The sequence below is a fragment of the Drosophila rhopaloa genome, unplaced genomic scaffold (assembly GCF_018152115.1).
Source record: "Drosophila rhopaloa isolate 14029-0021.01 unplaced genomic scaffold, ASM1815211v1 contig_163, whole genome shotgun sequence".
Classification (NCBI taxonomy): Eukaryota; Metazoa; Arthropoda; class Insecta; order Diptera; family Drosophilidae; genus Drosophila; species Drosophila rhopaloa.
This window is the reverse complement of record NW_025335043.1, coordinates 3238529-3264166: the sequence shown is the minus strand read 5'-3', so window position 1 is coordinate 3264166 and position 25638 is coordinate 3238529. Positions and strand designations below refer to the sequence as shown.

Below are 25638 nucleotides of genomic sequence, written 5' to 3'. Positions count from 1 at the left end.
AAAAAGTTCTTATTCGGCAAGGAAAAAAAAATGCATGTATAGACAAACATCTTAAATTCTTTGTTGAAGCAAGACGAATGAGGTAATTTTGAAAAGTGTTTTCTTTTATTAGTCGATTGCTTTATCATTTTTCGTCACAAAATTTGATATCAGCAATTTTGAATGTTGGAAGTGCGATCGACTTTTTTACTTCGTTAAGAGGCGTTTTTGTTTAATGTGAGTATATATTCAGAAACAACGAAGCTATAATTTTGTTTCCAACCCTTATTTTTTTAAAAAGTCTCCAATTACAACCAATTATATTTTTAATTTTATCATTTTTTTCCCAAGAGTGAACATTAGATCATGTGGCATCTATAAGATCGAGCAGCACACAGATGAACATATTTGAATTAAATCTTATGAAAGTTACCTAACCTAGTAAGTTTAAAATGTGTTTAGCCGTATACTCATTGGAATTTTAAAATGTAAAGGAACTGGTTTTAAAAATTGTCATACTTTAAACTGATTTAGACAGTATAAAAATATATATTGTCCGTCCGTTTCTACACAAACTAGTCCCTCAATTTCAAAGCTATTTGAATAAAAAAGTGGTAAACATAAAAAAAGTAAATATTTAAGTTATAATATACTTTCAAGACAAACTTTGGCGAGCTGCAAGTCAAGACTAGCCCAACCCTTAAATAAAAGCCATTAACCCTTTTCTACAATCGCACACAACAATGCGGTGCTTGATGCACAACAATGCGGTTTATTGAAACATTCAGCATTTTACATTAGCGGGCCAATCGCAAGAATCGACCTGCTTGTTGAACATCAGTCCAGAGGAACAGCTGAAATTGACCTCGCACTCGCACTGGCAGACGACATAGGCGGAACTACAGGTCCCGCTGGCATCGGCGAACATGGTTCCGTCCCGCTGGCCAACGCAGCGTCCATGGCTCTCGCAGTATGTTCCCGATGGACCGGCATTCGGACCACTGGGCGGCGCAGATCCATCATCGCAGTTCACATTTTCGGGATAGTCGCACTGCTCCGTCTCGGAATTATATTGCAAGTTGTTGGAGCACCTCTGCTGGTACTTGTTGCCATCCACACACTGGTAGAAGGCGGAGCAATTCTTCTCCACGGGCCAGATGGAGTTGTTGGGGACATCGCAACAATCCGGATCGCAGGTTTTGGGGATGCACACACCCTCAGTGTCGACGACGCACCTCTGCAGTGTGGCATTGAAGAACTGTGTGGCGGAACACTTCCTGGCCACATAGTTGCCGTTCACGCACTGCAAGTACCCGGAGCAATCAGCAGGATTTTCCTTTATCGCACCCTCGGTGCACTTCACGCAAACTCCCTCAGTATCGGGAACGCAGGTTTCAAGAGTGGTATTGAAGTAAGCTCCCTCTGCGCATTTCACATTCACATAGCTACCATTTGAACAAGACAGATATCCTGCGCAATCTGTGGGATCCACCTTTACGTCACCATCTGTACATGTGGTGCCATTACCATTGCACTGTCCATTGTCCCATTCACAAACTTCAGTTTTGTTGTTCCAGTAGTATCCACTTTCACAGGACTTAGTAACATACTGGCCCCCCGAGCAAACCTGGTACTTAGTGCAATCGCTGGGTTCGGGTTTTTGGGCTCCCTCGGTGCACTTTACGCAAACTCCCTCAGTATCGGGAACGCAGGTTTCAAGAGTGGTATTGAAGTAAGCTCCCTCTACGCATTTCACATTCACATAGCTACCATTTGAACAAGACAAGTATCCTGCGCAATCTGTGGGATCCACCTTTACGTCACCATCTGTACATGTGGTTCCATTACCATTGCACTGCCCATTGTCCCATTCACAAACTTCAGTTTTGTTATTCCAGTAGTATCCACTTTCACAGGACTTAGTTACGTACTTGCCTCCCGAGCAAACCTGGTACTTGGTACAATCGGTGGGTTCGGGCTTTTGAGCTCCTTCGGTGCAATTTACGCAAACTCCATCAGTATCGGGAACGCAGGTTTCAAGTGTGGTATTGAAGTAAGCTCCATCTGCGCATTTCACATTCACAAATTTACCATTTGAACAAGACAAGTATCCTGCGCAATCTGTGGGATCCACCTTCACCTCACCATCTGTACATGTTGTACCATTACCATTGCACTGCCCATTGTCCCATTCACAAACTTCAGTTTTGTTATTCCAGTAGTATCCACTTTCACAGGACTTAGTTACGTACTTGCCTCCCGAGCAAACCTGGTACTTGGTACAATCGGTGGGTTCGGGTTTTTGAGCTCCTTCGACGCAGTTCACGCAAACTCCATCAGTATCGGGAACGCAAGTTTTGTACGTGGCATTGAAATAAGCTCCGTCTGGACATTTCACGCTTACCAAGCTGCCATTCGTGCACTTCCAGTAACCTGCGCAATCTGTTGGATCAACCTCAAGTTCTCCTTCCGTGCACCCCGGACTGCCGTTGCACTGGCCCTCGTCCTTCTGGCACTCCTTATCCGCTGAGTTCCAGTAATCTCCGGTGGGGCAAGACTGAGACACGTACTTTCCGTTAACGCATATCTGGAACTTGGCACAGTCGGATAGGTCTTCCTTCTTGCTTCCCTCGGTGCAGTTGATGCAAACTCCGCAGGTGTCGGGAACGCAGCTGTTCTGTGTCGCATTGAAGTAATCTCCTCCGGACAGCTTACGACCACTACGGTTCCGTCGACGCACTCCAAGAATCCTGCGCAGTCGTCGGGATTCGCCGTGATCGATCCTTCCACGCAAGTTGGCGGCTTGCACTCGCCATTATCTACAACGCAGTCTCCCTTCTCCGAGTTCCAATAGTACCCGTCTTTGCAGGATTTGGACACAAATTCACCATGACAACAGGCTAGATACTTGGAGCAATCATCCGCATCGACTTTTGTCTCCCCATCCGTGCAACACTCCGCGTTTAGGGATCCCACGAAGAGGACCATCGAAACGAACAAAGAAACTAATGAGAAAAAATTTTGGGTGAGGATCCATCCGCTTAACACTCAACCGTCCGTCCTTACCATAGTGTCTACTCTTGGACTGAGCCATCTTTGCACTCCGCATATCGAACACTCACTGATTTCTCTTCGGTCCATTTCGGCTTTTATATTTACCGGCAATTAAAATAATTAAATGCCTTTTCCTGCTCGGAAGCATGTGCCAATGATAATGTGGAACCATTCTGATATTATCAGCATATATTTACAGTAGTTATACAAGCCAAAGAGATTGTCACTATTTATAAAACTCATCGGGGAACACAGAATCCGTGAACTCAAAGAGTGCAAAGGGAAATAGATTTCTCACATTTCCTTTTTAAGTTTTTTTCGAACACAGTAGTTAAAAATAAGAAGAAAAGCAAACTTTGGCAAGCCGAAATTTATATACCCTTGCAGCTATGGCAAAAAATAATCTTTCTATTGAGATTTGATGCTTAAAACAATGAAGCTAGGTCGATTTTCCGATAAATGTTTCTATCGTTCCTATGGAAGCTAGATATGTGATATATAATTTTTCCATTTTTATTATTTTCCTTAACAGTAAGAAGACTTTTTGCAAATTTTCATTCAAATAGCTTTAAAATTGAGGGAATAGTTCGCGTAGAAACGCACAGACGGCCAGATCAACTCTCCTGGTGAAGCTGATCAAGAATATATACATTTTATAGGGACTGAAATGAGCCCTTCACTGCTTTGCAAACTTTTGACTGAAATTATAAGACCCTCTGCATATAAAAATCTATAAAAGGAAATGTTTAATTGAGAGCCTTTAAAATGATTTAACAAATTTTTGGTTTTCATAACGAATTGGTCAATGCAGCATAGCTAGCTAAAAATGCATGTACGCTAGTGGACAAAATGCTAACCCAACGCAAACTTTAGCTGTTGGTGTAGTGTGACTTGCTTGATGCCTTTTACATTTTTCTTGTTTAATACAAAAAATTTGAAGTTTAATTTTCTTTGTCAGGGAGTCCTACTGCACCGAAAAAATAAATCGCTGTCAAATTAATTTTGTAAGCTAGTTTTACTTAAGAAAGCAAGTACGGTTATTGTTTTTGGTAATATTGGAGAAGCTAATTAAGATCGACAGACAATTTTAACTGCAAAAGCAGAGATTTGCCGGCACCAATATGCATACCCCTTCTTTTCTTTGACTAAAGGGTATTTCTAATCGTTAAGTTTATGCCCCTGTTTTTGATCGAGTGGCCACAGCTGCTGGCCCATGCCCGCCGCAAACTGATAAGAATGATTTATCACCCCGGAGTTTCATTAATAAAAGGGGCCCATTGGACCAGATCCCAGTTGCCTTGACAATTATTTGCTTTATTCGACAATCGGTCATTTAAAGAGTGCAGACTACATCGTTTTTATAATTGCAGGTCTGCATGTCCTGGTCCCAGTACAACCCACCAGGGCACTCCATCTCGACCTCGCACTCACACTGGCAGACGACATAGTTGCCACAATTTGACGTGGATCGGAAGAAGGTACCCTCGCGTTCACCCAAACAGCGACCATTACTCACACAGGCGATCCCCGAAGGTCCTGCATTGGGACCCGTTGGCGGGGTGTACTCCCACTCACACTTATAATCTTCCGGATACGCGCACTGTTTAATAGACGGATTGTAGACCAGATTATTCGGACAGTATTGGTCCACGGCGCAGTTGAAGTTGCACTTGTAGAACATGTTGCACTTGCCTTCCACCGGGAAGAGCTCTCCCTCCGGCTGATCCTGGCACACTGTGCTGGTGGAATTGCATGGCACCACGGGCACATAGTTCGCAGGATAGTCGCACTGTTCCGAGGTGGCATTATAGACCAGGCCATCGTAGCACACAACCGCCGAGGAACGACTCGCCGAGGAACCACTCGCCGAGGAACGACTCGCCGAGGAACGACTCGCCGAGGAACGACTCGCCGAATCACTGTCTCGCACATAATCGCACACCTGAGCCTTCTCGCTGAACTTCAGACCGTCGGGACAGGGCATCGCAACTGGGCACTGGCATTGGCAGACTAAAAATCCATCTGAATCGGGGTCCTCGAACATCTCTCCGTCCTTCTGCCGGGCGCATACGCCCTGGCTGGAGCAGGACGTTCCCGAGGGTCCTTCCAACTCGCCCGAGGCATCGGCGGTGGGTATGCAGTCCACGTTCCACCAGTAATCGCAGTCATTTACCTCCCGGTTGAAGTACAGCCCAGAGGGACAATGGAACTCCTCGGCGCAGCCATCGTTGCATTGAAGAAAACTAACGCAAATGCCGGGCAAATCGATATAGGTTCCAGTTTCCTTATTTACACAATCCGAGCGAGAACTTTTGCAATTCGTGGGCGCAACGCCCGGGCTTGCAGGTGTGGTATTGGAGGAGTTATTAGGGTCATCGTGATCTGTGGTTGCAGTGATATCAGTTGGTTCAGTGGAATCAGTTGGTTCAGTGGAAGCCGAGGGATTCGAAGGGTCTGTCACCGAAGTGGGGGTATCCGGTTGGCAGTCCTCGGTGACAGCAGTGGTTGCTTCATCGATCTCATCGATGGGGTCCTGACACTCCTCGACGCAACAGTCGCAGGTGCACTGATCATCCACTGCGGCGAATGCTGAGAGCCCCAGGCAGTTGGCTCGCCACTGGAAGTCACACTCTCCGAGCTCCCGATTGAAGTGAAGGCCGCGCGGGCAGCTGCCAATGATGGAGACCTCTCCCCTTAGGCAGACCACAAAGCGAGCACAGTGGGTGGCCAGGGGAAGTCGGGTTCCATCCTCCTCTTGCAGGCAGACACTTGTCAACTGGCCCACCGCAACCTGAAGACCTCCGGCCAGCAGGAGAACCGTCCAAAGACCTAAGCGATTGACTATATTTGGGTTACCAATCTCAAGGACCGTGCCCTCCACCCACACTCACCAATATAATCGAAGTTGCGCATTCTCGACCGTTCAGCTTTGAAGTAGTCCAAAATTCGCGAACGACTAAGTGGCAAACAGGGCAGAGTGGCAGCATTTAACTGCCTCGAGTGCTCCGAATCGGTAGTCAATCTTCTGATAATACCAATCACCATATCTATCTCTCGATTAGTTCAGCAACTGATTTGTTTGCCCCGCTCGCTATCGCAGGTGCAATTAGGTGGGCATGTCTGGAGCTCGGGGCTGGGGATTCGGGTGCCTTATCTCCACCTCCATCCCCCACACCATTACCGCCTAGAGGGAACCCAAACATTTTGGCATAGGTCTGCGGACTACCAATTTTTGAATGAGGCCCGACCTGGCGTCTGCCTAATTTATGTCTTTCCACGCTCCCCGATAAGCACAAAATGATCGCTTTATTGACACTTGAAATTAAATGACGTTTATTGTCGCTCAAAATGAAGTGCCTGAAAAACTTACACATTTTTTTAAAATTCTGCCGATAAAATGGGAACCCCATTTACCATAATGCTCGACTCCTATGTACTTAGTTCTTTAAACGTATTTTTTGGAAAAGGCAGTGTTTTTGAGTTTGTATAGAATTGGTATATATTATATAAGATTTTTAGGAATCGTCCGGTAAGAGATAAGAAAAAGAGTGGTTACATGGCTTTGAAACTGAATGAATGAACTTGTGTCTATCCCGAAAGACCGAATTGTCAGTTAAAAATTAGTATGGCTAGTAAGAAAATTTAAAATCGATTGACATTAAATCTAATCTAATCAACCTATGTAATTTACACAGCACAAAACATAAAAGAATGTTTTCTGCAGTAATTTTTTTTTAGATTCTTACATTAAGTAAATTCAGAAATGAAATGTGGTTTTTAAATTTTGATTTCAATATTTGTATTATATGTTCCGTATCTTAAATTAGAACCCATCAAGCCAAATTCACAATCAAATGGTTAGCTATTGCCGAAACCTTTTTATAGCCGCTATCACAGTTCTATGTGTACACTCTCTTAATTCCTGGAACTGCATGCAATCTTCCCGATCCAAGTTTACTGATAACAAAACCATTCAGAACAGTTCTTCAAATACCTGATATAGCATTGAACTTGTCATTTCACTGGGAGATGCGTTCTTAGCTCGGATGCGAATTTTAATGACGAAAATTACTTTTCCCTGTCATTTCACTTGGGTTACTGGAGCGTCTCAGCCGCGGGGGCAGCGAAGTCTATTTGTCACAGAAAGGCAATCGGTTCATGACAAGTACTGTTATGGGCTTAGGAACTTGGAGGAACTAGAAACAGATCGCCGAAGACTGCGGTGAGAGGCTTCCTGCTCCGCGACTCTCGAGTTGGGATGAAACTCAAGACAATGCAATTCTAATTATTCAAATGCTGGCCAAGTACGCTTGAATTAAATTACCAAACTTGGGGAGACCTAAATGGAAGAAAGGAGAGCAAAAGTTGTACTAAGACCCAGGCCCTTGAGTTGGAAAGGCTTAGACTCTTCGGTGTCCATTACACTTCACGCATCGCCCTGGAGACGACTGCTCGTCGGAGGCCATGAGGGGCAACAAAAGACGACGGCCCAGCGGAAATATGAGTGGATCTGCCATCGCACCGATACAGCCTCTATTATAAAAATCTTCTCAGGTGTAACAGGTTTCTCAGATTTAAACAGAGGTCGCGCCTGTTTCATACACAGTCATCAGCGACACTCGCTTCGCAAACGATCGTTAATACGGCTTTCAGACGGGGACTTCAGTCCAAAAGTGGCAGGATCGAAATCAGGAGCTCCATCCACCCAGCACACTTCGAATCGAAGAACTGAGATCGATTGGTGCATAGATATCAAGGGAACCCGCTCATTTCAACTCTAGCACCATTCGAAATCAGTGCTTTTGATAAGAATCAATCAGCAGAGTGCCTTAATCGAAGTGAATTTTAAATGAGCCTTCGAATAACTGAGACCAGAACGATTCAAAATGTAAATGTACATGTAAAGTTAACTCAAATTAACAAGTAATGAGTGCCAAGTGGTAACCGCGTTGCTGAAAGAAGCCAATAAAGTGCAAGCGTGACTCTGACCGGGTCTTTAGACGACGCTCAAACTAAATAAACAACATTTGCTTCATCATTAATGGAAATAGATTTCTTATCGCTTCCGAGTCGAAAAGTGTCAAAAGATTTCATGGTTGACACTATGTTTTTATTGATTGTGAAGAAGGCGTATATGGTGACTAAAAGTATTTATTTTCATTGGGACCTTTTGTGGCGTGCTCTAACCTCGGACTTTTAAGTTTTAAAAGTATAGAAACCCTTAGAAATATATTCTGGGAAAGTACAGAGTTTAATAATTAAATATATAAAATTAACAGAAAAATCCACGTAGATTCTAGTTTGGGGAAATATAGAGTTTAATTATTTAAATTTAACATAAATAAAAACATACATATATAGAATATAGATCAATTGATGGCACTGTAATTTAAAATGAATAGCATTCTTATCTCAACGGATCCACAAAATATTGGACTGTTTCGATGTGGTATTCTACATGACCAAAACACAACCAAAATGTAACCCTTCATTTGCCAATCGAAACTTTCTACGATTGACCAAAAAGCAAAAGTTATAACGTAATTGGGTGTAAATCACAGTGCATTGCTATCTTCAGTAAACTGATTCCTATTTTAAGTTTCAATTAACAGTTCATGTTGCTTAATACGCTTATCGATATATAAAAATAAACACACTATCTAATAAAAGTCTATACACAAAGGCAATAATCTTCCAACTTAACAAACAATTTTTAGATAAAAGCTTAAATGTTTTTACTCAAGATGGTGTTTTTTTTCTTTCCTCCTGAATTTTTTCAATATCATTTGTAAGTTTTTTCTGATGTTTTTAAATATTTTATATCAAATGCAGACTTAAACTAATGCCCAATATTGTATGTCAAGCAGTCACCAAACAATTTAATTGAAAACCAAATGATCTTTGTTTGTGACAAGAACCAAATCTAATCTATTTTGGGTGTAGTAAATTAATGAAATCCGAATGGGAAAATCTGCGATTTGTCATTTGGGAGAAAATATTTCTATAAAAGGCCCAGGTGGCTCCTTCCAACTGTTAGTTTAATTTGTTAAAGCTAAAGAGACGGGGAACCTATTGCAAAATGCGAGGTGATGGCGGTTTGCTCGGATTAATTAAAGTGAAATCTAATATATATAAACAATTCCAGGACTTTCAAGTTCGTTGATCCTGCAGGCCTTGTTGCTGGTCCTGATGGTTCATCTGAGCACCCAAACGCAGTACCTCAATTCCACTGAGGACATCTGTCGCCTTTTTAAGGATGGAACCAAACTCCGAAAGCCCGGAACTTGCAATGAATGGATTGAGTGCAAAGGCTTTGCCACTTCAGAATCCGGAACCTGTGATAGCCAATATTTTAATCTTGCCAATGGCGCATGCAACAAGAAATTGGACACCTCATACTGCTCAACATCGAGTATATGCACATCGTCGACAAAGGGTTATATGGGCGATACCTTAAATTGCGCGAATTGGTACCTCTGCGATGGAAAATTACTGAAGAGTCAAGGAGCTTGCACATCAGGAATGTACTTTGATCAAGAGAAGCAGATGTGTGTCTACCCCAGAGACACTGTTTGCACCGCCAAATACGAGATGTGCGACATTGTGCCTGTGGGTGTGGCTTTCCGCGATGAGGCGAACTGTAACAAGTACTTCACCTGCAGCTCGAAATTCGCACTGGTGGACCACACCTGCGACACTGGCAAATATTTCGACGTGGCCACGGCTACTTGCGTCGAGAGCAAGCTCGTCGTCTGCGATAACCACCCACTGCCGGATGGCGCATGTGGCAACAAGAAATTGGCCGTGCGCAACAAGTTCGTTTCGGACGGGGCCACCTGCCGTGGTTACCTATACTGCCGGGATCTTGGGTCCGGAGTCCCCGATCCCGACCCCATTCGTCAGCAGTGCGGCGAGAACTACTTCTTCAACCAGGAGCGACAGGCGTGTATGCCCAGCGAGAGCCAGAAGTGTGTACACGACCGATGCGATGGCCGCCAGGATGGCTTCGTGGTGACCGAAACAGAAGGATGCCACAATTACGTCGAATGCGTCGATGGGCGGGAGGGTACAGTTTTCACCTGCGATAATGATGAGTACTATAATGTTGCCACACAAAAATGCACCGCAACTAAGACATCCTATGAAGCTTGTAGTGCTTAGTGGCCCGAATGCAGGCGCCTTTTTGCTAAAATATGATTATTTACAAAATACCAAATGTTACTGTTTATAAAGGATCTGATCGCCTTAATTAAAGATACAAATTAAACGTATGAGGCCAGGCTAAGTTTTGATAACTGAAAACAGTCCGGGTATTTCCATTTTTCTTAATGTGCACCTTTCGTTTTGAAGCATTCGTACACATACGCTCCGAGACAACAACCATTTGAATCTAGCCACACTATAACTTAAAATAATTAAAAAAATATAATTTTCACCCTATTTTGGACACCACTAATTCATCGCCCACGATCAAAATGAAAAAATAATACAGAATTGTAATAGTAAGCATGATCAGTTTAATTGATTGTGTTTACGCTCGCCTTTTTCAGAGCTATTTATGACTGGCAATAAGTTACAAATTATTTAAATAAGTTAGCCAATTGGATCTTAAATGGGCTTGTAGTCCAGCTTAGACTCCAACTTCTTGTTGTCGGCGATTTTGCGGACAGCCTTCATGAAATCCTCCTGCACAACGTATTCTCGGTCGCAGCGCAGGGCGAAAAGCCCGGCCTCCGTGCAAATGTTCCGTAGATCGGCGCCATTAAACATATCCGACAGCTTAACCACCGCCTCGTAGTCAATTTCGCCGCGCTTCGACAGCGGTTCTGCGTGAATCTTGAGGATGTCCATGCGAGCCACCTCATTGGGCAGCGGGATCTCCAGCTTGCGATCCAGTCGCCCGGGACGCAAAAGGGCAGGATCCAGTGTATCCGGCCGATTGGTGGCCATGATCATTTTCACCTGGCCCAGGGCATCAAAGCCGTCCATCTGGTTGAGCAGTTCCATCAGGGTGCGCTGGATCTCGCGGTCGGCGGAAGTTCCCTCCGAGAAACGCCGTCCTCCGATGGCATCGATCTCGTCCATAAATATGATGCACGGCTGGTGATCGCGGGCGTAGGCAAACATCTCGCGAATCAGACGGGCGCTCTCGCCAATGTACTTGTCCACAATTGCCGAAGAGACCACCTTCAGATAAGGTTGAAAAAATATATTTAAGTCTTTGGTTTCAAGTAACAGTCAGTACCTTTTAGCTTATTTTTGGAAACTCAGCAAAATGACCTTTTCTCTTTACAACAAATTTAACAACACCCATTTTTCTGTTAATATTTCTTTCACATTGGACATGTTGTAAAAATTTATTTTCATTTACAAAAATATTACAAAGCAATAACATTTAGATTTTGTTTCGGAAAAAAACAATCTTAACATTAGTAAACAGATATATTAAATATATGTAATATATAAGCACTTTTAAGTTCTTAACTAAATTGTCGAATTCTTGTATTATTTATACCAGCAAAATTAGTTTTATTTTTGAAAAGGGGGAATCTCTCAAAAGGATAATCTAATGTGGCTTCCATACTAAGGAGTAGCCAAATTAATACATCAGCTCGGAATCGGATGATGCAAAAACCTTACCTTCAGGAAGTTAGCGTCCATCTGGGAGGCGATGGCGCGGGCCAAGAGGGTTTTTCCGGTGCCAGGTGGCCCATAGAGCAGACATCCCTTGGGCGGATTGATGCCCACACGGATGAAGATTTCTGGATTTAGCAGAGGCAGTTCGATGACCTCGCGAAGCTGGCGGATTTGCTCGGCGAGACCGCCGATCTCGGAGTAGTTGACGTTTCCGGGATCCTCGTGGGTCATGTTGTAGACCAGGGGATCCACTTCCCGCGGCAAATAGCGCATGATGGTCAGAGTGGTCACATCGAGGGCGACCCGAGTGCCGGCCTTAAGTTTCGCCTTGTTGATCTGCCGCCGACATCCGACCACGTAGCGCGGACCATTCGAGGCCTTCACGATAAAGTTGTCCGGAGTCAGCTGCTTGAGGACCTCCCCGAGCATCTGCCCCACGCTCTGCAGCGCCATTAGGTCCGCCTCGGATTTCTCGTACTGAGCGTTGAGCACCTTGTGCTTGTCCCGCAGCGCCTTCAATCGCGACTCCACCTCGCGGTGCTCCAAAAGCTTGGTGCGGTATGAGGTCAGGGCCTTGAGTCGTTCATCGTCCATCGGGGGACGTGCTGGTGGAGCTGCCATCAGAATAGCCTGGAATCTCAATTATTTTAAACTACCCCTAAACTTTTCTCGCCGAACAGCTTTTCAAAAATGTGCCAACTCACCTAACGATTTTGACGTCTGTCAAAGCGAATCGATAGTAGCCCTGGGATGAACCGTTTTAATTGTGAACTACTTGCACTCTAGAATCTTGTGAACTACTTGCACTCTAGAATCTTTTCGGAGCGGAATTGGAACATGAAAAAGAAACGATTTATTTAAACAGAATAATTGCGATATTAACATAATTTATCAAGCCAAAATTTTTGTTGTAAGTGATGCAATATATAAATATATTTATTATTTTTAAATTTTTGCTTTAAGCGAATTTACCAAGTTTGTAGATTATTCCGACTAAAATCTCTCACATAACACAATTTTTCAGAAAAATAATCGTTAACACGTTTGTACCTATTTTTAAAATATAAAACTTGAACGAAATAAAAAGATTAGAAGCTGGGATAGTAAAAGTTACCATTTTTATTATAAAACTCCTTTTTTACCGCAATATTTTAATAAAATTAACTGCGTGAAAGGTGATTTTTCGGAATTTGTAGTTGCTGCCAATTTTTGAAATCTATCAAACTTTTTTAAAATAATATCCCCTGAGTTTATTTTATTCATTATTAAAAGTTTATTATCAGAAGTTAAAAATAATGACTTAAAACATGGGAGTGTTGACCGCCACTTCCATGCCTTTTACGCTAATGTTTCTCCGCCAAGATTTTAGAGTTGCACGTAAAAAATATTCGGCTAAATTCGTAGATACTTAAAATTATAGTCAAGTCCCACAGATCACATCCCAGTCAGCCTTTGACAGTCGTAAAACTCGTGGTCCCATGAGCCAGCATCACACAAGAAAAACATTATAAAAATACTTTCCACTTAATTGACTTTACTAAGTGCTATTCGACAATGGTGAATACTGCTTTGTGCGAATTTATTAAAAATCTACAATCGCAATCCAGAGGTACGAATTAATTCCAAGCAGTATATTTTAAGCCAGGTGAATTTAACATTTGTTGGCTTTGGTAATAATCTTTTATTTTGGCCTTAACTTTTAAAAATATATAAAGCTTTGAATATAATTGATCTATTGTTACACACATTATTGGTTGCGTTAATATACCTTTAAAAATATTACGCTTCTTGTGGTGCAAATATACTATTATTACAAAAGCGATATTTAAAACAAATATCAAGAAATAAAATCGAGTTGTTAACGTTATCGATAGACGCTTTTCAGATTCCTCATTTTGGAATTATCAAGCGAACTGAAAGGTAAGAGCACTTTTTTTATAAAGTTCATAAATTTTAATAAAAGAATTATTGTGTCTTTTAAGTCTACAGTAATTTTAACCAATTCTAAATGAAAATTTGTATCCGTAAAAACCCACAAAACAAAAGCAAACAATTGCGTTTATTTCTTAGTATGACGGGGGTTCCCAGAAATAAAAATTTGTATAGAAATTATGGAATAAGAGTTCAGTCAATTATTTACCAAATATAATATTTTTTTTTAATGAAATTCTTTTAAGTCTACAGTAATTTTAACCAATTCTGCTATATGAAAATTTGTATCCGTAAAAACCCACAAAACAAAAGCAAACAAATGCGTTTATTTCTTAGTATAACGGGGGTTCCCAGAAATCAAAATTTGTATAGAAATTATAGAATAAGAGTTTAGTCAATTATTTACCAAATATAATATAATAGTTAAATTTATTAAATTAATTCATTTCAATTGTCCTACAACAATTTATAATTTTTTAAATACTTTCCAGGCGATTTAGCGTTTGATTCATATTTAGAACATAAAGGAGTGTAAAATGAGTACCAAGTAAGTTTAATTCAGGTTATTAGATTTTGCCATCCCTTAATATACTTGCCTTGCTCCCTAGGCTTGATTCTGTTTTTTTAGATATGCTGGAGAATGGAAAGTTCTCTGATTGCCGTATCGAGGTTGAATCGGCGACATTTAAATGCCACAAGATCATATTGGCTAGTGTATCCGGTTATTTTGAGCGCGTGCTCCTAACTGAGTCCGAAAATCTTTTGCTATCTGATGTTAAGATAGACACTTTTAAAAAGTTTCTTCAGTACGCATATACCAAAAGCGTAATGGATTTTGAGAAGTATTCAAGTGCCATTCTTATGGAACTCTTCGAGTGCGGATCGAAGTGGTTAGTAACATCGATGACCACCATCTGCTTGCAGCTCCTCGAAAAGCGTGGGGAGTCTATGACCCATGGCGATTTGTTAAAACTTTTTGAATTTTCGCATAAAGTGGATAGTTCAAAACTCATATTTGCCTCGAAAAAAGTAAGTAATTCTATGATTGGGTAATGAATTCATAGCATTTTTAATCGGTTCATTTCTATGCAGAATTTGCAAAGCCGCTTTGCCCACAGATTATATTGCTTCCAAGCGCTTCGTTTGGCCCCAAAAATCTTTGAGCAGTACTTTCTTGCTACCATTAATTTCCTGCCAGAAGTCAAACGGTTCCAGATGATCGAGGCCTATATTCGCATGCATGGTGATAACGATGAGAAATCAAATCAGAGATCGCTGAAGGACAAGGACGATGAGGATATTGAAGAAAATGTCAGCTACTATGGTTCCGAGATAGAATTGAAGCCGAACAATGTTGCCTCCAAAACTCAAAGTATTGAGAAGATTAATATTGAACTGCCTAACTCAAATTTCGTGAAGGAACTTCTAAGCTACATTGACTATAGTTCGATGAAGACTAAGGATTTTTATGAAGTTGTTGGAAAGTCCTCCTTGTTAACTTACCAAGAAAAATTCGAAAATCTTTTCTTAACTGTTAAGGATTCTTCTAATGATGATTCTGGCGAAGATGATGAATGAAAATGTTGTTAGTCACATGTTAAAATAAAAACAACAAATTAAATGAATTTTCAAAAATAAATTCCTTAATATGTGTTCCATTGACGGAAAACAAAATTTCTTAAAGAACAATAAAAACATGATTTTCAGAGGACAAAGATCAATTTCAATATTATTGTTCAGAACGCACTTTAAGGCAGTTGTATTTTTTTAGTGAAAAATAATTTTTAAATTAGGTAAAAAAATGATTGATATTTTAAAAAAGGCTTTTATAAAGTTTTTAATCATTAATGGTAGTAATTGGGTTTTAGGCGATTGGCATTAATAGCTTGGATATGAATTTGTAAACTTAAATTGTGCAATTGTACAGAGGCAGCCGTGAGTTGACTTTCATTCTTTCGCTGGCACGTAAATACCATTGAGTGTGTAGGAAGGTGCTGTCCGGGAACCAAATTCCCAGCATGGCATTGCCATTCAGGCAATAAATCAGGCCATTTTGGAAGCTCTCGGTGTTGCGGGTCCAGCTGCTTCGAGTGGCGAGGCCAGCGCGACCAAAACATCGAGATGTCCACTGGGACAAGTGCATCCGGAGGCCGAAATGCCTCATAACAAATATGCAGCTTGCAACTGTTTAATGAATTTTGGGCCCGCCTCGCGTAGCAGCGCCAATTGTCGAAAGCCTCTAAATTCCCACGTCTCCTTTTTTGATTCACCATTACATAAAATCCGTTGGTGGAAATTTGTTACTAGTGGATATTTTTCTTGTCCTCTTGCTATTGGGCTCTTGGACGGTAAATAACGATAATAAGTAATTAAGTTAAAAAATTGAATTTATGATGTTTTATAACCAAAAATCAAAGTATAAAAGACATTAGAGTATCAGAGCAGTCTTTTAAATAAAAAAGGCAAGCCTGTTATGTTACATTTATGTTGTTAAAAAAAATTAAATATTGTATATTTTAATTTTTATGTATATATAAAAACAAAGCTTGGTCGATTTTTCGATTGTTTCTATGGAAGCTATATGATATAGTAGGCCGATCCGACTTCGAAAGCGTTTCCTGATTAAAACGAATTATTAATAATGTTATTTAAAGGTGTAAGCCAAAATGGTTGGTCATTATTGTTTGGTTTGTTATAGAAGCCTATATTTTCTGCCTTACTGCCTTCCTTACACAAAAAAAATCAGTATCACCCACTCGAAAGGATATTGTTGAGAGGTGGAAACCAAATCCCGCCCACTGGCTAAAAAAAATGTAAAGAGGAAGGGAAACACAAAGAACAGAAGTATGAAGTTTTCTGCAAACGATACTGAAATTCTATTCAATAAAGTTGGGCTCTTGGATGCCCCGATTTTTGTTGCATGGCACAACATGCGGCACAGATGTTCCCCGCTATCCAAAGTTCGCCATTTGGCCAAAAGAAGAGGGCTCTTCGATTTCGTCTCACTTATTCCAGTGTCCTGTCCCCATGAAAGAAATTAAACGCAGAGCCGCAACAAGACGCCTTGTTGCAACTTTCGCTTGTTTTCGATCTTGACTTCTGGCATCCGCTGTGACAGGGAATTACGACCGAGCACATGGGCGTGGCTGGCCAACATGTTCCCGGAGAAATATGGCTTGACTCCGACATCAACTCACTTTAAAAGCCCAATTTGATTTAACATAAATGAAACAAGCTATCTTTTTAAATTTTTATTTTTTAACTGCCAAAAAAAAATTTGTTAGCTGCTCTTAATAATTCAAGCTGCCTTTAAGAAAACTACCGTTTGATTTTATTCATACATACATACATGAATGTACATATGTATGTTTGGCCGCTGCCTATTAATTTTGTGAGGCCTTGTATCTAGAATATAATTTGCATATGGATGTAGCATGTGCTAATGCAAATTTTAGACCCAGCTTGAATTTCATTAACACGATTCGGGGAGAGAAACGGTGCAAACACTTACATACTTCCCGCCATTTTCCGATTCCCGCCCTCAGGCACTCATCCCGTCCGATGCTTGATGGCCATACATCAGGATGAAGGATGAGCACTCCAGGGGATGGATGTGCCATGTGCAAGTACTTACATATGTACGCAGGTAAAGGTGTGCGGAATGTGGCCATGCATTGTAACGCTAACTGGTGTCGCTGTCAAGATGCAAGAAATGTTCACACTTCAAAAAAAAATAACAAAATAGAAAAAATTACACACTCTTATTGTTTTTATACTGCCATTCTTAACTTCTTCGTCCTATTGGTGTATTTAAGGCATACCAGAATAAATTGTGTGGAAAAATTGGAAGAAAGATTTGTTTGCAAAAAATTCTTACTGTCTATAAAAGCTTTGCCACCAAGAGTAATTTAATTTTTTCAATCAAATAAGCAAATATCCACAAGCCGTTGTTTATATACCCTTTCAGCTGATACAAAAATTAAATGTTCTATAAAATTACTATATTTTTATTTTTATTTTCTTAAAAAAAATTAACATATGTTGATTTACTGATCGATTTTTCGATCGTTCAATGGCAGTAATCGTCCGACTTTTATGATATTAAAACCGTATTTCTAAAACTTTTTAAAATTAGTATATACCATATTATATTATATAAAAATCTAGTATTTTAGTAAATATATAAACGTATATGCTCAAAAACAACGAGGTTATATTTTTTTCATTTAATTTTGCGATTGTTCCTATTGGAGCTATAAATATAGTCGTCCAATCCAGCCGCTCCAACATATACTACATGCAGTAGAAAAAATAATATTTTATTTCCAAATTGTTTCAAAACTGATAGACTGTTTTGAGTAGAAACCGACAGACGGACTAGATTGGCTCTCCTAAGAATGCTGAACAAGAATATAAATACTTTATTGGGTCGGAGAAGTCTCCTTCGTTACGCTGCATACCTAAAATTATTATACGTTATGAAAATTAAATAAAAATAAATGTATTATATATATTCATTTTGGAAATCTATTTTTCCTGAGTGTTGGGTTGAGGGGCGGTGAGTGTTTTGAGTTGAGGTTAACAAAAATGGCTGTGCGTCGTGCTGCTCACTGCGAAATTGCTTTGGATGCCAAATGAATGCACTTGCATATTTCATTGCCGCCCTGTCACCTGCGGCCTCACCTGCGGGCCACCTTTGGCCGTAAGTTGGGAAAACCCCATCATAAAAACAATGGATGTTAGCTTTCCTGCTAGGTGCAATCGTAACTTTGATTATGGAGCTCGCTTTAAGGTAAAAAGAGGCATAAAAAATTATAAAGGACATAGGCTGCTGAGTACACGTTAGATAAGAACATTAGAGCACTAACTGGGAAAAGTTTTGTGCTGTACTCTATTAGTTTATTTCAAATTTGAAAGGTTTGTACAAATTCAAACTTTAATATTGTGGGTATTAATCTTTTTTTTTTGTACAGAAAATCAACTTTTGGAATTAAAAAAATTGAAAAATCCATTTTAAAATAATTACTATAGAATGCATACATTTTTTTATTAGGATTAAAATAAAATAAACAGTTTGTTATCGTAGTTTTAATTCTTTTTATTTCACTTTATTTTAATTTTATGTTAGCGTGCTTTTTACAATGTCTCTCTGTTTCTCTCTTTTTATCGTAAAGTGACCGTTCTCTGATATTCACGTTATCCTTAGCCTTTTTCAATATTAGTTTTACTTAGTTCTATATCAAATCGGAACAGCGGGATTGTTACATAAATGTGGATGTTGGTACTTAATTAATATAACTTAGAAATAGCTATAGACATGTTAATCACATCATCATACACTGCTTACAGCTCGGCCATCCTGACAATTAGATCGTCCTCGATCGTGGGTTTCTAGTTTATATAAGTATTATTAAAATGTTCTTACGTTTAGTAAAATAAATATAAATATAAATAATTTGTAAAGAATAAGTTAAGTTGTAAAATTTTGGTTAATAATTTAGATATTAATTGTTTAAATATATATAGGTTAGCTTAACATTTATTAGGAGTTAATTTCACACTGATTACGCCAATCTGCCCATTTTCGTAACCGACATGCTTCTACAATTCCATCATAGGGAATTTGACTAATTTGACAATTTTCAATATCAGCTATAACATATCTATCGTTTGGCAAAATTCTTTTAACGACGTATGGTCCTTTGTACTTCGGTACAAATTTTTTATTTATACCAATTGTGGTGTCAATGTTTCTCATTACAACAAAATCGCCTTCTTCGAATTCTACATGACTTTTGTAATTTTTCTGATAATATTCCTTGCTTCTTTTCTGAGACTGTTCTATTTTATCTGAAGAATTCTTACGGACATTTCCTAAATCGCACTGTGGTCTATCATTTCTATCATCTAAATATTCTGTCAATGCGTCAATATTACACCCTCTCTGCTGAACTCCAAATAATAATACTGATGGTAATTCCTTCGTCGTTGAATGCACTGAATTATTAATGGCATATTCGGCCTTAACCAGTAGTTTGCTCCAATCCTCGTGCTTTATTGGTTCAGTTATCTTAGCTAACATTGCTTTCACTGTTCTATTTACTCTTTCCACCTGACCGTTCGCTTGAGGTGACGCAGTTGCTACTTTAACGTGTTCAATATTATTTTCTAATAAAAAGTTGGCAAACTCTAATGAAGTAAAACACGTACCCCTATCACTTATAATTCTACGTGGTCGACTGTAATATTGAAAATATTTCGAAAAACACGTATTGACTTCTTTCGTACTCGTTGAATTTACAGGAAACAATTTAACAAATTTGGTAAATCCGTCAATAATCACTAACAAATGTTTCTTTTTCGATATAACTGAGGGCAATGGTCCAAAATGGTCTACATGTAATGTATCAAATGGAATTGGTTCTAAATTTTCGTAATGAGTAAACCACAGCTAGTGTTTCCAATTTAAAGCTTTCATATCTTGCCTCTAGTTTTGTTGTTCTCTGTGAAAAATAAGCTATTGGATGGAACTTGTTATCATCCTGTTTTTGTAATAAGATTCCACCAAATCCCTCGCTACTTGCGTCGCAATGCAATTCCGTTTCTCGATTTGGATTGTACAAAGATAATATAGGGAATGAAATTAATTTCTCACGAAGATATTCAAAAATATTGATACAATCCTCATTGAGTTCATACTTAACACCTGCTTTTGTGAGCTCCTGCAATGGCTTTGCTATTTTTGAGTACGCCGGAATAAATCTTCTAAAGTAAGAAAATAGTCCTAAACATTTCTGCATTCCATGGCGATCTTTTGGTATCGGAAGATGTTTAATAGTTGATGTATGCTCGTTATTCGGACTTATCCCTTTTTCACTGAGTGTGTATCCTAAAAATTCAATACTTTTGTAAGCGAACTGGCATTTATTTATTTTAATTTCCAATCGATATGCTGCTAAAATTCTTAATACTCTTCCTACCGTCTTAAAATGTTCATTCAATGTCTTCGAACCTATAGCAATATCGTCTATGTAAACTACTACATTTCCTTCGCGGATCAAAGGTTGCAGGTGGGTGCATTCATGAGTCCGAAAGGCATTCTTGTGTATTCATACTGTCCGGAAGGTGTTACAAAAGCTGTTTATTGCACTGAACTTTCTGCTACTTTCACTTGGTGGTATCCACTTTTCAAATCTAAAAGTGTGAAGTATTGATTTCCTTCTAAACGCTCTAAACAGTCATCTATAAGGGGAAGCGGGTATCCATCACGAATGGTTATCTTATTAAGTTGCCTATAATCTACGCACATGCGCTTTTCCCCAGATTTCTTCTTAACAAGTACAATAGCAGAACTATAGGGCGAATTGCTTTCTCTTATAAATCCTTTTTTCAATAATTCGTCAACTTTAAAATCTACTTCTTTCTTTTCCTGATATGAAAGTCTTCTTGGAACAGAACGTACAGGTTCTTCTGACTTTAGTCTTAACCTCATTTCGAAACTATGTTGAATCGCTGGGATGTTAGATAAACATAAATAATTCAATCTTATTATTTCACTGAGCTCACTCCGATCTCTATCACTCAACTTTGGGTCAATGTCAAAACTTTCATCATCCTTAAATACATCTATACTATATATCTCTGGTATGCTGTTATCACTATCAATTTCACTTTCTTCACATAAGTCTTCAAAACTTCTACTGTCTATCAATTGATCACTGTCTCGATATGTTTCACTGTTCACTAATCTATTCAATGGTTCACTATTCTCTAAAATATTCAATGGTTCACTATTCTCTAAAATATTCAATGGTTCACTATTCTCTAAAATATTCAATGGTTCACTATTCACTAATCTATTCAATTCAATAATTTCTTTTACTTTATACTTAGAAATCAATTTTATTCCAAATTTTTCCAAAAACTTACGCCCTAAAAGAACATTAGTTGCAACATAGTTGTTGGGTACAACAAAAAATGAGATTTCTTCTTCTATGTTTTGAAAAACGAGCTTAACAAATATTTTTCCGAAAGTTTTAATCTTAAATCCATTAACTCCACAATAGTCAGTCGGAAACAATACATCGCTAAGTTTTTTATAAGGAATGGCAGCGTGTTGAATTAAATTAATGGCGTTACCCGTATCGAACATGGCAGAAAGGAAGGTTACATTAGGCTTCATTTGACAATCAGTGTAAAAATATACTCCTACCTGGTTAATAATCGGAATAAACATATTTGGCTCCTCTTCGTCATCCCGTATCGGCTGGTTGTTGGCTGCTCCCACCATTTTTGGGTTACTTGCTGGCTTCTGTTGGCAATCCTTTAGCATGTGCTGGAGCGATCCACAGCGGAAGCAGGAATTCTTCTCGCGCTTCGGCGCAGTGCACGACGAAGCGTAATGCCCATAAGCGGAACAATTGTAGCAACGGATTGTGTTCCGATCTTTTCTAGTGTTTTCTGAGCGGAGGGAAAAATGTTGGGACTTCTTTGTTAGATTTTCATACTTCCGTGCCAACTCCTTCAATTTTTCGATTGTTGTTGCTGTGTACAATAGGGCGATATTGGCTGAACGATCGCGAAAACCATCAATTATAAGCTGAACTGTCAATTTTTCTTCGATGCTAGCACGCATAGCAATTTCCTCCATAAGAAGTATGTATCCCATAACAGTGTTTTTCAGCGGGTTGAAAATGGTCTCCTTTAACAGCAATACGATGTCAGCAGTTGAACTACCACGACCAAATGTTTTTATAAAGTTCTCTTTAAATGCGTCATAAGTATTCGATTGGTCAACACGCAAGAACAAGTCGGCATCTGTTCCCGGTTTCATCAGCATTCGTACGCAGCGTAATTGGAAATTTTTACACTCGTTAACATCTCTGCAGATTCTCTCAAAATCCAAAATCCACTTAAAGGCTTCCTCATTTTCAGTGGCAGAAAACGGAATCATGAGCTGTTTCACCATACGAATGTCATCTGTAGTCTTGCTGTCGTTTCGCATTAATTCGGCCAGTATCTTCTTCTTCTTAGCTACCCTTATGGCGGCGTCAAGTAGTGCTTCTTCTTCTTCTAATTCGTCGATGTCTTCGCTAGCGCTCCGCTGGCTTACAACCTCAATTTTGGCATCTTCTTCCTCCAATAGGCTTTCTGGGATATTAGCCGCATCCTGGCAACCGGCATCCAATGCAAGCTTGCGCAGTTGTCTTAAAGTTGCACTTCCTGGAAACCTGATTTCATTGGCTTGAAGCCACTCTACAATGTTCGCCTTGTCCATTCCAATTTGGCGTCACTCGCCAAAACGCAATTATAGGAAAAAAAACTTGTGCGTCTTCGGATAGCCAACAATGTTTATGTAGGCGGATGTTTAAATGGTGTCTATCCCACTTCTGAAGTTGTTATCGTAGTTTTAAATCTTTTTATTTCACTTTATTTTAATTTTATTTTAGCGTGCTTTTTACAATGTCTCTCTGTTTCTCTCTTTTTATCGTAAAGTGACCGTTCTCTGATATTCACGTTATCCTTAGCCTTTTTCAATATTAGTTTTACTTAGTTCTATATCAAATCGGAACAGCGGGATTGGTACATAAATGTGGATGTTAAGAAATAGCTATAGACATGTTAATCACATCATCATACACTGCTTACACCACCGCGTTTTTAAGTGACACCATAGGTTTTAATAAGTAAATATTTCACCAAAATTAAGCTGACTTGGGTTAAAAAAGTTAAAATCGGTTTGTTTTCCTCCTGGTAATGATAATTACAATGACATTACCTTACATGGCGTTAACATAGCGACCCACTGCCTTAGTTTTTTGTTGGGCCAGGTCACTTACGATCCACAGCTTCCACCGAGTTTCTGTGGCACTTATTTCGGAAACTGTTGCTGCTGCTGTTAGCAGTGCCGTTATAAAGTAACGGTACCACAGTCAAATAGAGGCCAGTGTGCTGGCAGCTCCGCGTGGCAACGGTAATCGAAAGAGGTATCGGTTGACGGTAACGGTACTGTCTATCGAAAAATGTGACGGAATATTGGCGGGATTGTGCGTGTTATATTTTATTTATTTTAGTTCAGATGATGACACCGTTTAAATAATGAGGACCTTAAATTTAAAACAGTGACGTGATGAATATAGGTAGTACTTTGTATTTTAAAAGTTTACCTGACTTAGGCACAAATTTTTAATTTCAAAAATGTCTGTAACTTCAGTTTTAATTAAGCCAAGTTATTTGAATGCTTTAAGCAAACCGCATCATTAATGAGTTTTTGAATTTGTCTCTTAGCTATTTTGAAATTCTAAATGCTCGTTTGATTTTTTTCGGTATTAAAAAACGTTATTAAATTATTAAAATTAAACTAATTATGTTTAGATTGCACTAAAAAAACTAGATGGTTCATATTTTCCTTTATTTTGCATTATATTAATATATTATTATAATAAAAGTAATATTAATGATTTAAGATGTTAATAAAAGAATTACATATCCAAACCGATAATCTTTTATCCCAGCTAATTATAATTACTGAGTGACTTAGATGCCTAAAAGGTATTATGTAACCCATCACATGAGTGACTAAAAGTTTTGTGCAACGATGTCTTCCGGGGAGTGGGACCTACGGGCGCTCAAGGCGCTCGAGGAAGAGGAGCAGCGCGAGTTCCTGGCCCTCAGCCAGAGGAATCTCTTTGATCCGCTGCCGAATCCCACAGCCGATGCGGCCAGTGCAAAGCCATCACTCACCTACGCCCAGTTGCATCCTCATCTGCTGAAGTTACCGACGATCGACGAGTGCCAACTGATGGCGGTGAAGCAGCAGAGATCAGCGGCCCTGCGATTCAGTCGGGCTCTTTCCCTATCCGCCCACTCGCTCTCCTCCCGCACCGGAAGCGGTACGGCGACCGGAAACGGAAGCGGCCTTGGCTTCGGACGGAAGTTGAAAGCCCGCTTGGTGGGCGCCAAGTCCAGCGGTTCATTATCGCCCGGTCGCCATTCGCACAGCTACAGTGTCTCCCCGGTATACACGCCGCCGCCCATGAGGAGATGTGCCACCCTGCACCACACGCAACCGGTTCGCAAGGCCTTCAAGAATCTCCAGCAGCTGCAGGACCGGAAGCGGCAGGCGGCCGGAAGTCACCTGCAAAGGATCGCTGGCACAGGGAAAACCTACTGGAAGTACGGGGCCAATTCCACGGCTGCCTCGATAGTGGGACAACGAGCCCGCCAAACGCAACAGATCGAAGTCGAGGAGTCCAATGGATCGGATGAACTGAACTCAGAGCCCCAGGAAATCTCCGAGGCGGAAACGGGATCCTGCAGTGTGCCACTGCCCTCGAAGGACACCAATGAGGTACTGCGCCTGATGCTCAGTGCGGCCAGTTCGGCGGTCACGGTGACCCCGACGGCGGCGGCAATCGGTAACGGCAATGTGACCGGAGCAACTGGTGGCGGCCCGCCAATGCGGCGCTACCAGAATGCCAGCGATGTTGAGAAGGACGAAACTGTTGCGTACGAAGCTTTCCACCAGGCCGCCAAAAGCTTCGAGCGCGGCGCTCTCTTGCGAGTCGGCAGTTTAACAGCGCAAGAGAGCGATAACGGTAAAGCTGGGGCCATGAGTCCCCAGAACAGTCCTGGTCGCGAAACACAATCCACAACGGCGGGTTCTGGTGGCAGGCGGATGTTAAAGTCCTCCTCTTTGGATTGGCCCGGGGAATCACAGCAGCAACATCAGCTGCAGAGCCACCAGCAACATCTGACCCAGCAGCAACATCAGACTGCAAATCAACTGGAGTTGGTCGAACAGACGAAGGATACACGATTTCGGCTGCGGGATAACTGGGAACTGGACCACGTCCACTTCCACCACGAGGCACTCGGACATCTCGCCACCGGCGCCACCGTCATCGATGACGAACTGGAGCAGCATATCAAGCACTGTTCCTGCTCCTGCAACCACATGGGCTACGGCAACTCAATGGACTATCAGGTGAGTCAATAGAGACCCAAAACTTTTTGATAAATCTCTAGAGACTTTCA

The 25638-nt window shown here is 40.4% G+C and overlaps 7 protein-coding genes across 9 annotated transcripts in view; 3 read left to right on the top strand and 4 right to left on the bottom strand.

Moving 5' to 3' along the window:
* Positions 1-759: 759 nt before the first annotated feature.
* On the bottom strand, positions 760-3089 carry LOC108052389 (chitin-binding domain protein cbd-1). The gene is given in 3 exon segments (XM_017134775.2): positions 760-2682; positions 2685-2984; positions 3046-3089. Coding segments are annotated over 3 exon segments (2262 nt in total). The 5' UTR covers position 3089; the 3' UTR covers positions 760-763.
* Positions 3090-4335: 1246 nt separating this feature from the next.
* On the bottom strand, positions 4336-5978 carry LOC108052383 (chondroitin proteoglycan-2). 2 transcript variants are annotated; one of them, XM_017134769.2, is made up of 2 exons: positions 5925-5978; positions 4336-5862 (listed from the first exon to the last, which is right to left on the bottom strand). In XM_017134769.2, the coding sequence occupies exons 1-2, from the start codon at positions 5944-5946 to the stop codon at positions 4367-4369; spliced, it is 1518 nt and encodes a 505-aa protein (XP_016990258.1). In that variant the 5' UTR covers positions 5947-5978; the 3' UTR covers positions 4336-4366. The 2 variants fall into 2 exon arrangements, with proteins under 2 accessions (XP_016990258.1, XP_016990257.1); XM_017134768.2 differs by having other exon boundaries at positions 4336-5874; positions 5925-5976.
* A 3108-nt stretch (positions 5979-9086) lies between these two features.
* On the top strand, positions 9087-10446 carry LOC108052392 (peritrophin-48). The gene is made up of 2 exons (XM_017134781.2): positions 9087-9119; positions 9179-10446. The coding sequence occupies exons 1-2, from the start codon at positions 9113-9115 to the stop codon at positions 10192-10194; spliced, it is 1023 nt and encodes a 340-aa protein (XP_016990270.1). The 5' UTR covers positions 9087-9112; the 3' UTR covers positions 10195-10446.
* An 89-nt stretch (positions 10447-10535) lies between these two features.
* On the bottom strand, positions 10536-12409 carry LOC108052391 (26S proteasome regulatory subunit 10B). 2 transcript variants are annotated; one of them, XM_017134779.2, is made up of 3 exons: positions 12375-12409; positions 11674-12300; positions 10536-11220 (listed from the first exon to the last, which is right to left on the bottom strand). In XM_017134779.2, the coding sequence occupies exons 2-3, from the start codon at positions 12289-12291 to the stop codon at positions 10642-10644; spliced, it is 1197 nt and encodes a 398-aa protein (XP_016990268.1). In that variant the 5' UTR covers positions 12292-12300; positions 12375-12409; the 3' UTR covers positions 10536-10641. The 2 variants fall into 2 exon arrangements, with proteins under 2 accessions (XP_016990268.1, XP_016990269.1); XM_017134780.2 differs by having other exon boundaries at positions 11674-12307; positions 12375-12390.
* Positions 12410-14091: 1682 nt separating this feature from the next.
* Positions 14092-15227, top strand: LOC108052384 (kelch-like protein 40). Its single transcript, XM_017134770.2, has 3 exons — positions 14092-14149; positions 14211-14631; positions 14695-15227. Exons 1-3 carry the CDS (start codon positions 14139-14141, stop codon positions 15178-15180), a joined length of 918 nt encoding a protein of 305 aa, XP_016990259.1. The 5' UTR covers positions 14092-14138; the 3' UTR covers positions 15181-15227.
* Positions 15228-20756: 5529 nt separating this feature from the next.
* On the bottom strand, positions 20757-23005 carry LOC123037408. The gene is made up of 2 exons (XM_044457820.1): positions 21815-23005; positions 20757-21737 (listed from the first exon to the last, which is right to left on the bottom strand). Exons 1-2 carry the CDS (start codon positions 22877-22879, stop codon positions 21729-21731), a joined length of 1074 nt encoding a protein of 357 aa, XP_044313755.1. The 5' UTR covers positions 22880-23005; the 3' UTR covers positions 20757-21728.
* Positions 23006-23602: 597 nt separating this feature from the next.
* The window catches only part of LOC108047695, a 108287-nt gene continuing 106251 nt past the window's right edge, over positions 23603-25638 (top strand). Inside the window, 2 exon segments of the mRNA XM_044457540.1 lie at positions 23603-23741; positions 24117-25588. Of these exon segments, the coding sequence (XP_044313475.1) occupies positions 24200-25588 (1389 nt within the window). The 5' untranslated portion in view covers positions 23603-23741; positions 24117-24199.

Coding starts and splice junctions, on each gene's coding strand:
- LOC108052383 (XM_017134768.2), bottom strand. CDS start 5,946: ATGCGCAACTTCGATTATATTG. Junction 5,875..5,924: donor GCGCAACTTCGATTATATTG/GTGAGTGTGGGT, acceptor ACCCAAATATAG/TCAATCGCTTAGGTCTTTGG.
- LOC108052384 (XM_017134770.2), top strand. Junction 14,632..14,694: donor TCATATTTGCCTCGAAAAAA/GTAAGTAATTCT, acceptor ATTTCTATGCAG/AATTTGCAAAGCCGCTTTGC.
- LOC108052391 (XM_017134779.2), bottom strand. CDS start 12,291: ATGGCAGCTCCACCAGCACGTCCCCCGATGGACGATGAACGACTCAAG. Junction 11,221..11,673: donor TGGACGCTAACTTCCTGAAG/GTAAGGTTTTTG, acceptor CCTTATCTGAAG/GTGGTCTCTTCGGCAATTGT.
- LOC123037408 (XM_044457820.1), bottom strand. CDS start 22,879: ATGGACAAGGCGAACATTGTAGAGTGGCTTCAAGCCAATGAAATCAGG.